Raw genomic sequence first — 14,692 nt, 5'->3', positions numbered from 1 at the left:
ATGGGCCTGGGGTAAATAACCCTGCTGCAGGTTCATATTCGCCCAACCTCGACAGGCAAAATCTATGTAAATGCCTGAAGACCGAAATGCAAATATTTATAACGCTCTTATCCAAAGAGCTAACGGAAAGTAAAGATTATCAAAACGCACGCGAAGGGTGCCTTGAGCAGCGAATGAAATAAAGTTTGGATCACGAATTTGGCAACGATTCAGATCAATAAGCATTATCCTTCTCCTTGCTCGCGAGATAGTGAATGAGATGGATGGATTTGGGTAGAATGGGTATTGTATACAAGATTGACGATTGAATAGGGTTCTGTCACCAGACATAGAACGACCCAGAATGGTGAATGTGCAACTTTTGGCTGAAATGGGGGTATGCAAACGCGCAGATAGATGGGCCAATTCGAATAACACGCGTGTGGAATTCAAGAATAGGCATCCAAGCCGAGTATGTGTCCGCAGACAAGAATTAAGGAGGCTGTCTGAAGAGTGAGAGTATATTTGGTATTGATAGTCACTCAATACCGCGACGATAGGGACTGGGATAGACGAATAAACGGCGGAATGATTGGAAAGGATGATGATAGAAAAATAGAAGGACAGCGAACCAACACGAGGCCGGGAGTCCAGCGTGGTGATAAAACAATACTTGATGCGTCGGTAGTACTTAGCGCTGGACACTGGAGATGTGTGACTCCTGTTTAGTGTTTACTTTCCATAGCAAGCCGTCGACGACTCTGTTCCGTTGCCATGGAGGGCTCTGCTTTCCTCACAACTCTCCCCCGGCTCTGCAGGCGCAAGGAACGCGCACTCCCGCTGTGTCTCTTGCTTGCTTCCTGCTGTTATACATAACCTGCTGCTCTGCCTTTGATGGTTCCTCCCGTCTAGCGATTTTGCCAAAGACCGTATACCTGCGAGGTGAGGTATTGGAGATGTTTCCTGTTTCATCTATCTCTCTCAATGTACCACATTTATGTATATGATAGATACACAGCCAGTTACCTCAACGGTATATGTAATAAAGCCAACTCCAAAACGAAAGGGAAAAGCATGGCATGATTGGCCCCTTGATTGAAATTCTCAAAACCAAAAACAGGAAACGCAGTCATAGTCCCCTCACACACCTTGCCTCGAGGAGTACATATTTCCTTTGTGTCAGGTATCGAGTATCGAGTGGAGAAAAAGAAGGGATACGGTGGATGAGGGGCCGGTCCATATATACAATAAGATATCCCGGTAAATTCTCTCCTGCAAGCTGGATGAATATCTTCCTTGAAGTTTAAGGTTGGGTTCAAGAAAGGGAAAATATATGGAAAACAAGTAGGGGATGGGGGGGTACAAATACAAATGAATACAGGAAATGTTTTTAAGTTATATATCCAGTCAACAGGGGTTCAAGGAGAAAGGAAAATGGAGGAAAGGAAAAGAAGAAAAGCCAACAGCAAAATTAAACAGTGAAGATGAAATGAATACAGACAGTACCCGCCTACAAAAGCAGGAGAACATAATGACAATGAATACCCAACCTGATATATGAGACAATAATAATGATATCATGAAAACAGTGTGCCTGTTGAAACGGCTAATGTCAAAAGAGAGAAAGCCACCTAATCAACACCCTCCTCCCTTCCGTCGCCTCATCGCCCACGAACCGCCAGCAACGCCCTTACCATACATCACTGGATAGTCTAGCTTTCAGCCTTAGTCTCGCGTCCTCCCCCTCCCGCAGCGGAGGCGGCTGCGTCGGCAGTGGCCTTCTAATCACTACCACTATGAGCAACAACCCATTCCCAGCATTTTCATAAGCGTCTATTGTCGGGTGGCTCTTGAAAGAAAACAAGCATAAAACATAAAACTCCGGGTTGAAGGGGAAAAAATGAAGAAAATGAGGGCAAGAAAAGGAAAAGATTTCTATCATGATGCGAAATTTGGTGAACGGCAAATAAACTATCGGGAAAATAAGATATGTCTGAAGAGGGGAATGCAATAGATCGTGTTCGGAATCGGAAAGTGAAAATTTATCGTCATAGTTTGGAGCGTGGGATATTGGAATTCGGAGAGTTGCATGTCGATGCTGTCTTGTGGTCGTTCGTTTGATTCGTTTCGGATATCCAAAATCTGGGCTATTTATACATTTTTCTATTTCATGCACCCACATTTATGATTCTGCTTCTTCTGCTTTTTCATTTTATGCCCTATTTGAGGACAAAAAATTATTTCCGATTGAGTAAGCTAAGGAACTCCTCTCGGGTCTTCGCGCTCGCTCGCATGCAGCCCAGCATGCAACTCGTTGTGGTCGTGCTGCTGGTCTTCTGCACACCGCGCATCACCATGCACAGATGGCTCGACTCCATAACCACAGCTACACCTCTGGGCTTCAGCACTTCGGAGATGGCGAGGGCTACTTGCTTTGTTAGACGTTCTTGGACCTGGAGACGGCGTGAGAACATCTCTGCGAGGCGAGCGAATTTAGAAAGGCCGAGGACACGGCGGTCGGGTATGTAGCCAATGTGCATCTGAGGGTTCCGCATTTAGAGTTAGCATGTGCTGTCGTTTCATCTAATTTATCCACTTTTTCTGAATTGAGAATCCCGAAAGGGGTCGGGGCAATGAAATAACATACTTTGCCGGTAAACGGGACCAAATGATGTTCGCAAAGTGAGAAAACTTCAATATCCTTCACGATGACTAGCTCATCATGGTCTTCATGGAAGACAGCACCGTTGACTAGATCGCGCACGTTTTCCTCATAGCCCTTTGTGAAGTACATCAGCGCTTTTGCGTATCTTTCCGGTGTACCCAGAAGGCCCTCGCGCTCTGGGTCTTCTCCAATACATTCCAGAACCGTCCGGACTGCATTTGCTAGTTTTTGTGTTCGTTTTTCGCTTTCTTCCGGTGTCGCTTCGAGACGCTCGCGAGTGCCGACGCCTGCAAAACAAAAGTAAATTGTTAATTGGGAAAAACGAAAGCCATTCCTTTACCGGAACCGGGATACGTACTCGGCCAACTAAGCCCGTCAAAATCAATTGGAGGATTTAGCGTATAAGGGCTCGCAGGCCTGCTAACAGCGGAAGATATATTTCTAGGTTTCGTATGGTCCCGAGGATCGCGGGGTGGTTCGCTAAAATTTCGTTTAATAGGAGGGGGGGGGACGGGAGGAGGGCCGGTGGCGGGGCTGGTGTTCTGCGCCGCGGGAATGTCAAGCGGCTTGTGAGTGGCGGGCAGCGGTTTTTCATTCTCAGCGTCGCTCCGTTCCGCTGATACATGTTCATGTTCATTCTCCAGAAACCCGTTCTCAATATGCCCATTGGCAGTGGGCATTACAGTTTCCCGCACAGTTACGGCGGCTGCTGGGTTCCCTACCGCCAGGATTGGTTTTGGAGATGAAAAATCCGGATCAACGACTGGTTTCCATGACAATGAAGATTTAATTGATGAATTGAGCGTTTCACGCTCGCTCTCACGCACGCCATTTGTCGCGCGGACAGAGGCTGATCCGTTTAAGAGACTGGAAGGGACAGCGGACTTTGGCTTGGGGCCCAGCGGTGGAGGGTCCTTGGTCATTTCGGGGGAATTTTTTTCAGCTTTGCGTTAAGAGAATGAATCCGATTTCAAGTAGCCGTGAAGGACATGTATCGCTTACTTCTCAGCTTCCAGAACCTTTGACAAAGAAGTTATATTTGTGGGAGCATTATCAGTGTCAAAATTTTTTGAATTTTCTGACAACCATGATAACTTTCCATCCCGCGGTGAGCCATGACTAAGACGCCGATTCGTTGGACGGCTGTCGGGATTGCGATTCTGTGGCCCGTGCACGCAATTTCCCGCTCTGTCATTTTATAGATCTTCGACGAGAAATGACATTTTATATCAATAAATCAATTGTAAAATAGATAGAAAATGACTAATATATTCATATAATTTTAGTCGATTATTAGCTGATTTACAATAGTAATTTATTATTGTTGTTAGTTAGTATGATCATTATACTATTACCCGGACCGAACTATTTTAAACAAAGAAAATCATGTCATGATCAGAGTAACTTATCAGGGAGCAGGCCATGCTGCCCTCAGAAACAAGCAAAACACAGGCAGATATGCCTAAACCCCAACCGAAAACAAGAAAGATAGATGTGTGACCTCGGAGGATGAAGTATACCCTTCCTGAGCTACCACCACTCACAGTGAGTTTTCCCAGGCATAGTCACAAGCATACCAAAATATTAGGATCTGATCAGTTTCTAGTCAATTTTTGATACTAGAAATCAATTACTCCATAGAGATCGATTAGAAATTGGTTTGTTCAAATTATTTTTTATTTGTTTCAAGAAGATTCTCTCAAGCAACGAATGACATCAAAAGCGCCACTCACATGTGACAAAGTCAGTGTCAGGTTTTCTAGAATAAATTTGCGGCTAGCCCAAAACAGGTGCCGAAAGAGAATTTCTGGTGGTAAGACCTAACTCGTCGAATAGCCCGCTGCCTGCCCCTTACAAATACATATGGGGAAAATAAAAAAAACAAAAAGCCATGAAGTTCATACACCTGAAGGCAACACCGAAGATAGTACCACTACCATCTGCAGGGTAAAACTTGAAGCGTGATTTTTTTTTTTTTCTAGGATAAAATTTGTTGTGGTAACCGTGCGTCAAAACCACCACCCTGAATATAGACCACGAGCCACCGGTCCAAGCCAGAAAACAGTAGTAGGAACCAAGTCATGTCACTTGCAACCGAGCAAAATGACTCCTGTAATTACTCATGTCTCCAGCTCCTCAGTTGGAATATCCTCCATGTCTTTACCCACAATGGCATCAGACACTTTCCATACTTGAAGCAGGTTGTCTTCGGCTGCTGAACACAGAACCCACGGATCATTCAAGTTCCAGCTGAAGTCGGAGATGCGGTTGGTATGTCCCCCGTGCATAAACAATCTACTCAACGGAATGGAGTTAGTATACGGTTATTAACATGCCGTACAGGCAGACATGGCCCGTTTGATCGGGAGCAAGGTGTGCAGGGACAGTTGAAACAGGGAAATAATAATGATAATAGTAATATGCTAAACTTACAGCTCAGGTGGCCCATCCTGAGCATCTTCAGGCGTCTGCTCCTCGCCAGCGCGACTGAGATCCCAGAACATAATCTTCCGATCATAGCTAGCGCTTGCAAGCACCGCTTCCTCAAAGGGATGCCAAGCTAGAGATGTCACTGATTCATTGTGACACTCCAGCGCATGCAACTTCGATTTGAGGTTTCGGAGATCCCAGATGCCAACACTTTTGTCCGCGGATCCGGTAGCAAGGACTGTCTCCTTAGCTGGATTAAATGCAATGGCATTTATCGCATCCTTGTGTTGGTCCCTGGATACCGCAGCCGCACGGGTGGTGTCAGCTTCGCGATCATCGATGATTTGAAGTGTGATATCATCGGATACAGTGCCAATGAGAGATGAGTGGAGAGGATGGTATTGCACATCGTTGACAATGGAGGAGTGATGGGTGTATGTTCGCGAAGGTCTAAGAGCCTTGTTGCCCTTTGTGTGTTGTGTGATGTCCCTGTAGGGTATTAGCCTTAGATGCTTAAATGCTTAACTCAGCCACGATTGCTGTTTCAACAGCTTTTTTTTTTCTTTTTCTTTTTTTTAAAGAGTGGGAACACAAACCAAAGGCGGACGGTTTTGTCTTCACTTCCAGTAACGAGATGGCCAACCAAATGAGGACTCCAACTTAACCCAAATCCTTCCTTCGTGTGTCCAAGTAACTCCAACTCAGGGCTGACATTGCCTGTGGGAAGACTGGGGTGTTTAGATCGGTCCCAAACCATCACTCTTCCATCTGTGCACATTGTTGCGATAACGTTTGGGTTTTGTGGTTGGTATCGCGCTTTGTTCACCTCGCCTTTATGATCGATCTTTTGGACGATGTTAAATTTCACCTCCATGGGTGCCTTCTTTGATCCCCCGCCTCCATAACCGCCAATCTCACCCCTCTCGTCATCGTAATCTTCCGCATCTGGAGCCGTTGGATTGGGTAGTTGGACATGCGCTATTTGAAGGTAGTTTTGAGCATCACTCGACGTATGTGTTCCAATGAGTAGGCGGTGGGTGGAATAAGGTTTATCTGGAAGACTATCCGGGGTATAAGCAAAATGGATCTCCGAGACAGAAGTAGAAGCGCTGCCTAAGAAAACTTACGCTTGTTTATCTGGTAGCCATTGTGTAGTAAGAGTAGGCCACTCTAGTGCTGTGCTAAGTATCATATCATAAAGAAAGGGTGCATTTTTCTTCCACGTCTTGTACTCTAGAAGAAGGAAATGTCAGTTGAGCGATCTTCAGAAGATAGCAGCAAAATAGACGGGAGTCGATACCTTCATTGATTATCTTTTCCTCCGTTCTCTCTTCTTCTTGTTCCTCCTCTATACCCACTACAATTGTCGCATCCAAAATCAGTAGCTATCTTGCGCGACACCGAGAGATCCTCACATACCTTGGTCATAATCATCCATGGTGAGCTTTGTAGTGAAGGCTTCGCGCGCTTCCTAAAAGTGGAGGCAGATGTGACTTAAAATAATATGGCCCAAGGACTTCAAAACAGTTACCCTGCCAATTGAGCTTCTCTGGGCCGGTAGAGTCTTATCAAAGCTGTCGTTGGGGAGCAGACATCCAAAGAAGAAAACGCGGTTGTCGCGTTAATGTGTCACTAGTCTTCTTTTGGGAGGGTTATCCACGTGACAATCTCTTCCATCTCGATCTTTTCAAGATGATGAAAACCCATTCACTCCAAGCTTGTTAAATGGACGTCCGTTTCCCCTTTTTGCTGTTTCCTTCTCTATTCGGAGCTCCGAGAGCCCATCTATTCTTCATTCCTCTAGAGTTTGTGTATATGGGTTAATTTCAATCCTCCTTCGTTATTGGTGTTCGATCGAGGTCACGTCACGGCTGTTTTCCACATATTTTCCGCTTTTTACTGTTTTCCTATCCTTAATTTAACAAGTCACAAATATGGGTGTTCCAAAGTTTTTCAGATGGATGTCTGAGCGATACCCCGCAATATCGCAGTTGATTGCGGAAAACCGAATCCCCGAGTTTGATTGCCTATACCTCGACATGAATGGCATTATCCACAACTGCACCCACAAGGATTCGGATTCCCCAACTTTTCGCATGACAGAAGATAAGATGTTCATCGCTATTTTCAACTATATTGAACATTTATACGGGAAGATCAAGCCGAAACAATTATTTTTCATGGCTATCGATGGAGTCGCGCCCCGCGCGAAAATGAACCAACAACGAGCGCGACGATTCCGAACCGCGCTGGATGCTGAGCTGGCCAAGGAGAAGGCTATTAAACAAGGGATTGAAATGCCCAAGGAGGAAGCTTTTGATAGCAACTGCATAACGCCGGGAACTGAGTTCATGGCCAAACTGACGCAGCAGCTGAAGTATTTCATCAATAAGAAAGTCTCGGAGGACGTGGAGTGGCAGGGCGTGGAGATCGTTCTGTCTGGTCATGAGGTTCCTGGTGAAGGAGAGCATAAGATCATGGAATATATCCGACAGTCGAAAGCGCAGCCAGGGTACCAACCAGATATACGACATTGTCTTTACGGTTTAGATGCGGACTTGATCATGTTGGGCCTGTTGAGTCATGATCCGCATTTTTGCCTACTCCGTGAAGAAGTTACGTTTGGAAGGCAAAGTCAGAAAAAGTCGAAGGAGCTAGAACACCAGAATTTCTATCTTATGCACCTATGTATGGTGCGGGAATACCTAGAGCTGGAGTTTCAGGAGTTGGAGGAGGAGAACGCTTTGCAATTTCCTTTTGATTTGGAACGAGTTATCGACGATTTCATTCTGATGGCTTTCTTCGTGGGAAATGACTTCTTGCCGAATCTGCCGAATCTACACATTAACGAGGGGGCGCTAGCATGGATGTTCAAGGTTTACAAACAAGTTTTACCCAAACTGGGAGGATACATAAATGAACAGGGGACAATCAATTTGGAGCGACTAGGGGTGCTCCTTGATTCATTATCTGATGTAGAATTCCGCTTCTTTGAAGCAGAATTTTCAGATGCGCGTTGGATTAAATCTAAAATGAAAGGCGAGGAGCTGGAAAGCTCGGAGCCACCTGCAAATGCGAAAGATTTTGCGATCTCGCCTGCGCAGAAGCACATTTTCAACCGAATTAAAAAATATGTCACTCATCGCCCGGTGAATGATCAAGGGCAATCTGTTCCTCTTGACCTTTCCCCTAATTTGCCTGCGAGGGATCGAAAATTCGTAGAGCAGTTAGCAGACGATCTACATCTTGCTTGGACTACAGTGTCCAACGAGCATGGCGATAGATTCTTGCGGGTTCAACTTCCGTCGAAGGAAACTCAAACTAGCGGGAGCTCTGGTGATGATGACGGCGATGACGAAGAGGGCCAGATTGCACTTCTTCGCGTGATGAAAAGATACGAAAACGCTAAGGTGAAGGAGACAACAGCCGAGGAAGCCCAACAAGCTGCTGAAAAAAAATACGAACTCAAGTTCCAGGAATGGAAGGACAACTACTACAAGTCCAAATTCGGATGGGGCATGGATAACCATGAAGAAATGCGGCAGTTGACGGAAAATTACGTACAAGGCCTTCAATGGGTTCTCTATTATTATTATCGTGGAGTTGCCTCGTGGCCTTGGTTCTATCAGTATCACTATTCGCCGATGATTTCTGACGTCAAACTTGGCTTGGAAGCTGATATGAATTTCGACCTTGGGCAACCCTTCCACCCTTTCGAACAATTAATGGGCGTTCTACCAGACCGAAGTAAACAAATTGTCCCTTCGGCCTTCCATGAATTGATGACTTCCCCGGAATCACCGATCATTGATTTTTACCCTCGCGACTTCGAACTTGACATGAACGGCAAAAAGATGGAATGGGAAGCCGTTGTCAAGATCCCGTTTATTGATGAAAAGCGCTTGCTTAGCGCGATGGCTACAAAGAAACACCTTTTGACACCAGAAGAGAATGCAAGAAATGAATTTGGCGTTACATTGAAATTCACATATTCGCCAGATATCGAATACATATATCCCAGTTCACTTGCTGGTGTGTTCCCCGACATTGCTAAGTGTCACTGCATAGAAAATGTGTTCGACCTTCCAACAATGGAAGGCCTGGAACCTTTCGTTGGCCTTGTGGAAGGGGTTAAGCTAGGGCACGAAGCATTGGCGGGATTCCCTAGCTTGAAAACATTGCCACATAATGGCCAACTAGGTTTCCACGGGGTCTCCGTGTTCCAACAAGAGAGTCGTAACGAGAGCATGGTGGTAACGCTCAGCGAGCCAGAAAATCGATCCAGTGTTGAACTAGCGAAACAAAAGCTTGGTCAAAGAGTTCACGTTGGCTACCCTTTCCTTCAAGAGGCCAAAGTAACTCGCGTATCTGACGAACTTTTCGATTACATGTATGTCGACGGAGAGCAGCATATTGTTTCGATTCCTCATACACCATCACAAACGGATCAGTGGAGGCGCAAAGCCCACCAAGTTGAGTCATATTATAGCAAAAGGCTGGGCATGGTTGTTGGCGAGATCGAGTCCATGGTCCACGTGCAAATGCTGAAGGGGTTAATGAAGACAGCCGAAGGTGCCACGGTCAAGGAGTTCGCCGATATTCCAGGTATTGAAACGGATTACGCTTTGCAGCTTGTTGTTGACCGCGTGATGTGCGAGGATGATAGGTTTATCGAACGAGAAGCCTTACCTGTCGAAGAGGAATTCCCGGAGGGAACAAGGGCTTTTTTCTTGGGTGAATATAACTACGGAGCTCCAGTACATATTACTGGGCATGAAGCCGGAAAATTGAGTGGTCTTGTTTCCGTCACCAAAGGCAGGGAACCAGAATTTGGTCGAGATTTGACGAGAGCTGCTGAGAAGCTCTCTCCCTACAGTCCGTCATTTGCGATTGCCCGTAGTCTAAATCTGAACCCTTTGGCTCTGGCTAAAATCACGTCTTCGTTCACAGTGGTCTTGGATGGCCAGCGCATCAACCTTGGCCTGAACCTGAAATTTGAAGCGAAGAAGCTCAAAGTTCTTGGGTACTCCCGACGTGGACCCACTGGCTGGGAATTCAGTGAAAAAGCCATCGATCTTCTCCAGCAATATATGATCAAATTCCCTGAGTTCATTGCAGGCATTCAACGAAAGCCACAAGGAGATGGCTTCCAAGCGACAGATTTCTACCCAGCTGAAACCGCGGCTGCCAAAATCAAGGAGATTCAGGCGTGGCTCAAGTCAATCGAGGCAAAGAATTTCGATCGTGTACCATTGGAAGCTGAACAGCTCGATTCAAACCTTGTGAAATCCATCGAACAAGCCGCGGACGAACTCCTCCGTACACGACCAGCAGCTGAAGCTAAAAAGCTTAAAGGCGTCCCGCGTAATGCGTTATTGAAACCGGCAGATGCGGAACATCGACTTGGCAATCAATCATTTTCTCTTGGTGATAGGGTGGTCTATGCACAGGAATCTGGCAAGGTTCCCATCGCGACGAGAGGCACTATCGTTGGGCTCACGCGGACGTCCAGAACGCTTCTCCTGGACATCGTATTTGACGTCTCCTTCATGAGCGGGACGACCCTAGGTGACAGATGCTCGCCATTCCGCGGGTCGACAGTTCCCGCATCATGCGTCTTGAACGTGACCAACAGGCAACTTATCGCGACAACCCGCGCTGCAGCAGAACAAGGCAGGTCACAACAACAGCAACAAAACCAACCGCTGACAGTCCAGGGATATGGAGCGCCGCTCGGACCAGGTGGAAAGGGCCAGCTGAAACATGCGAGCGCCCCGCCACCTCTGCGAGGCAGCTTCCGTGGCGCTCTTACAGGACAGCTTGGTGCTCCCAGGGGCAATGGGGTGTTCCGAGGCCGTGGTAGCCACAGCCAGTCGGAGCAAACATTGCCGATTCGCAATCACCATCAAAACAATGCCTCCTCACCGCAGCCGTCTGATATGCGCGGCCGGGGTGGGCGGGCTAACTTCACCGGCCATCAGAATGGATATAATCCACGTGGGCGTGGAGGACGACGTGGAGGTGGAGGCGGGGATATGGGTGCTCCGCCTGCGACTCCCGGTGGCTATGTTTCGGTTGAGAGAACGGACCCACTTGAAGGAGTTATCCAACGCAATCCGAATTTCCGACCTCAGTCGTACAATAATGTTCCTCCCCCGTCAACTTTAGAACGTGGTGGAAGTGGCCGGGGTAGAGGTGGTCGTGGTTTCGCACGAGGGGGTGGTAGGGGTGGTAGGGGTGGTAGAGGTGGTAGAGGTGGTAGAGGTGTCAACAATAGCCAGGGAGCCACATCCACCTAAAGACTCGAAGGAATGAATTTTTTCAGAATTGATTTTTTTTTCCCCTCATGGTTGAGTTGAAGACTCATATGCATGTGCTGGTAGGAAAAGGAGGCCTGTTTGTACATGCTATGCATACCTAGGTATCTTACTAGGGTGTTGGGATAGACATACTTAATCCTCTGTGTTTTCCTGTATATCATGATATGATGTCCTATGGTGGCATTTGCACTAGTCATGAACGTGTTGTTTTATGATTATGACATGATGGTTATGATGTATAAGGAGGGTTCTCAATTGTCCTTTCTTTTCTTATCCCCCTATGAAGCGCTGGCCTCCAGAGGAAGAGAGCCTTCTGCAGTTACCGATCTTGTGTATATAGTATCATGGACGCATTCACTCCGTATCCCTTGTTTAGAAGGCGAACGTACTGACCTCTTCTCGTTAGACCGTTAGCAACGTGTTTCATACCCTGCACCTGTCATGATACTACAGCCACCAGGAGTTTTACAAATGGTTTGAAGAATGGATGGGGAAATTGGCCACATAGGTCCCTACTTCGTGTGATGATTAAAACTTTGCTTTTCTGAATCAGCTGCAATTATATTCGACATGAACGAACAAATACTGCGATATCTCGTAGCCTTAAAAGTGTAAGGAAGACATCCCCAGCATGTAGAACCACCAGCCAAAAAGAAGAAGGCATGAGCTGCTATGTAATTCTTTCAACAAAAAGCGGTTTTCTAATTAAGAAAGTCTCGATTTTGCAAAGAGTGACTAGACTAGTTACTCAGAGCTCCGTCAGAAGACGAGTATCTATAAAATCCCCTCGGATGATATGATAATTATGATTTCTTCAGATTTGATGACTACTTGCACTCTGGATTTTCTTTCACTTGAGGTTTGGTGTTCTGAAATAGGTTATGAGACCAATCAAGTATCTACTGAATTAGCTATATACTTTCATATAATCTATTTTATCTGATTCATTATTTGATATCAAACTCTTATGATGTTGTTGAGATGTGAAATATTTCATTCCTGTGGTGGCATTCCTTGTTAGTGGAACCTTTGCTGTTGATATCCTGCCCCACATTCTCTGCTTTTGAGATTTCTTGAAAGAATCCTGGATGAGGGATTTTCAGTTTTGTAAGGCAGGGACAGAAAGAGAGCGCAAAGAAAAAAAATTAAAAATAAAAGAAAATAAAAGAAAATAAATAGGGACAGATCCAATGGATGAAAACTGACAATAGTCTGTAGAGCTGTGTTTTAGTGCATCTGTGCTTGGTGAAAATGCAATGGAAATGCAATGCGCAATGCAGCTGCCGATACCTGCAGGAGGCGGGCCTGTGTGGTTTTAGGGGCTGCGACGGGGAGACTTTCCGTTCAACAAGACCTTTCGCATGCAAATATGGCATGGCCCCCTGGCCTTCTGTTAAGGAACGTCTCCAGGCTGATACTCTGCCTATGTCTGGTCTCATTGATCTCATTGAAGCTAGACATGTTCGTGGTTTTGAGGTTCCAGAGATCTCATAGGGTCGATTCATGATCTGAATCTTGCTTGTGGCGGGGAATGGCTTGGTTCTAGCGCAGGCAATTGTTGATCTTGCCTACAGGGCGTGAGGTGGGAATAAATCCTTCGTAGATCAACCCCCTGATATCGACTTTGGATAGAGTCTTAGAGCCCCTATCGCCCTGCACAGTTAGCGCTGACCCGCTAGATTAGCTTGGGAGTTTTAACTTATCTATCTTCCCTTCGTCGCTATCTCTTCTCTCTGTCAACAAGTAGAAGTCCGTTATCTAAGTTTCTTCCAAGGGAACCATTGAATCTGCGGGCTAAGAAAATAAAGGCGATCAGGGCTCCACACTACAACATCATTTTTTTTATTTCAAATTCCTTTGGACCAACACACCCAATAATAATGATACCACGAGCAACATGCTTGCCATCTCGCCATTGCCTAGCGTTTCGCGCTCCAAGTGAGTATAAGGTTGATCGTTGTCCTGGTTTGCGAGGCTGCCCGGTTGAATTAAGGAACACTATTATTGCTCTCTGCTGGCCATCTGCCACAGGTGGGTTTGGCTCCGCTTCGCAGTTACGCTGACAACGAACTAATGTCCTGCATACTGAAAAGTCGCAAGATAAGTTGCAAGACGTCTCTGAGCCGCCAGTAACAGCGCCTCACTAACCTGGATATCTTGTCGTCCCCACTTGGTCCTTTGGCTGCCTCCCACGTTGCTGGAGCCAAAGTGTGACGACTGACGAGCAAAGCATAAAGGGGTAAAAAGAAACCTTCTTGATCAATACCAGCAAGGAACAGAGTTCGCTCGTTGAATAATAAGCTTGCCCCATGAACACTCTCTGAATGCACGCAGCCTGTTAGTCGCATCCACGTCCGCCATCCTCGTCCTGTCTGATGAGGTAATTGAGGTCGAGGAACGTCATTTTGCTTTCTCTTTCACTTTCTTTCGCTGTGGCCCCAGATGCGACTCGCAACACTAGGTGAGACTACCTGGGTCCAACGAAGTGCGAAGTGCGGGAGTATCTCTATGCGGATGGCCTGTTCTGTCTCCTATCCCCAGTCCCCGTCCACGCCTCCGGCCAACTGATTATGAGATCCCTTCTCCCCATTCAACCTCATTATTGCTTTCCCTTATTACTGTGCTCAAATCAATCGACTTATTCTCTTTAGCCTCTCCAACGGCTATTCTATTCCCCTAAGCTCCCTCACTCTTCAATATCATTACGCCATCTTCCCTCCCTCGCACAATAATTCCTAAGGATTCATTCTCGAGAAACCCAATCCAGTGGCAAAACCATTGACAATAAAGATAAAACGAAATATTTTGCCAGATTCTCCACGTTTAACTTAGAAGATAAAAGCAAAATAGATTATCGGATCAAGGGTAGTGGTGGCGGGCGACATTGCTCGATTATTGGATTACTGGTGACTATATGTCGCCCAACCCTTCTCTCTCGGCATCAGAAGAGGGAACAGGAGCACGGCAGACGGGTGGAACCGTTATTGCGAACGTGAAGGAAATATCTGTATACATATTGAACAGTGAACATTGTTTCCTCGTTCGTGTCTGAATGGGAGCCCAGAGTGTTCCGGTGCTTGGAGAAATAAATCCCTGGACATCCCCGCAGCGAGCCCTGGAAGCACGCAAGAAGGGTTCGCTCCAGCGTTGAAGATCTTGATTGCGGCAGCTGTCGAGCTTCTTGCGCATGATTGCACTATTTTCCATGTGCCATTTGTCATTTGTCATTTTATATTTTGATGTAACTTCTTTTTTTTCTTTCCCGCCGTTGACTCCTGCATTCCCCCCATTCATATCT

The 14,692-nt window shown here is 46.3% G+C and overlaps 4 protein-coding genes across 4 annotated transcripts; 1 reads left to right on the top strand and 3 right to left on the bottom strand.

The window, feature by feature from the left end:
* Positions 1 to 2,216: 2,216 nt before the first annotated feature.
* On the bottom strand, positions 2,217 to 3,610 carry HCBG_06458 (GTP cyclohydrolase I; the record flags this gene model as incomplete). Its single annotated transcript, XM_045433507.1, has 3 exons — positions 2,217 to 2,519; positions 2,627 to 2,931; positions 3,003 to 3,610. The coding sequence occupies 3 exons, from the start codon at positions 3,565 to 3,567 to the stop codon at positions 2,217 to 2,219; spliced, it is 1,173 nt and encodes a 390-aa protein (XP_045285820.1).
* A 954-nt stretch (positions 3,611 to 4,564) lies between these two features.
* HCBG_06457 (chromatin assembly factor 1 subunit C) lies at positions 4,565 to 6,572 on the bottom strand (the record flags this gene model as incomplete). Its single annotated transcript, XM_045433506.1, has 6 exons — positions 4,565 to 4,939; positions 5,078 to 5,563; positions 5,671 to 6,135; positions 6,202 to 6,307; positions 6,375 to 6,431; positions 6,494 to 6,572. 6 exons carry the CDS (start codon positions 6,510 to 6,512, stop codon positions 4,765 to 4,767), a joined length of 1,308 nt encoding a protein of 435 aa, XP_045285819.1.
* A 436-nt stretch (positions 6,573 to 7,008) lies between these two features.
* HCBG_06456 (exonuclease) lies at positions 7,009 to 11,373 on the top strand (the record flags this gene model as incomplete). The annotated part of the gene is made up of 1 exon (XM_045433505.1): positions 7,009 to 11,373. One exon carries the CDS (start codon positions 7,009 to 7,011, stop codon positions 11,371 to 11,373), a length of 4,365 nt encoding a protein of 1,454 aa, XP_045285818.1.
* Positions 11,374 to 12,936: 1,563 nt separating this feature from the next.
* Positions 12,937 to 13,798, bottom strand: HCBG_06455 (uncharacterized protein; the record flags this gene model as incomplete). Its single annotated transcript, XM_045433504.1, is given in 4 exon segments — positions 12,937 to 13,069; positions 13,266 to 13,472; positions 13,543 to 13,729; positions 13,747 to 13,798. The coding sequence occupies 4 exon segments, from the start codon at positions 13,796 to 13,798 to the stop codon at positions 12,937 to 12,939; spliced, it is 579 nt and encodes a 192-aa protein (XP_045285817.1).
* Between the last annotated feature and the right edge of the window lie 894 nt (positions 13,799 to 14,692).

This window comes from Histoplasma capsulatum (genome assembly GCF_000150115.1).
Source record: "Histoplasma capsulatum G186AR genomic scaffold supercont2.9, whole genome shotgun sequence".
Taxonomy (NCBI): Eukaryota; Fungi; Ascomycota; class Eurotiomycetes; order Onygenales; family Ajellomycetaceae; genus Histoplasma; species Histoplasma capsulatum.
Note: the sequence above shows the minus strand (reverse complement) of the source record. Positions and strands in the feature narration are given on the sequence as shown.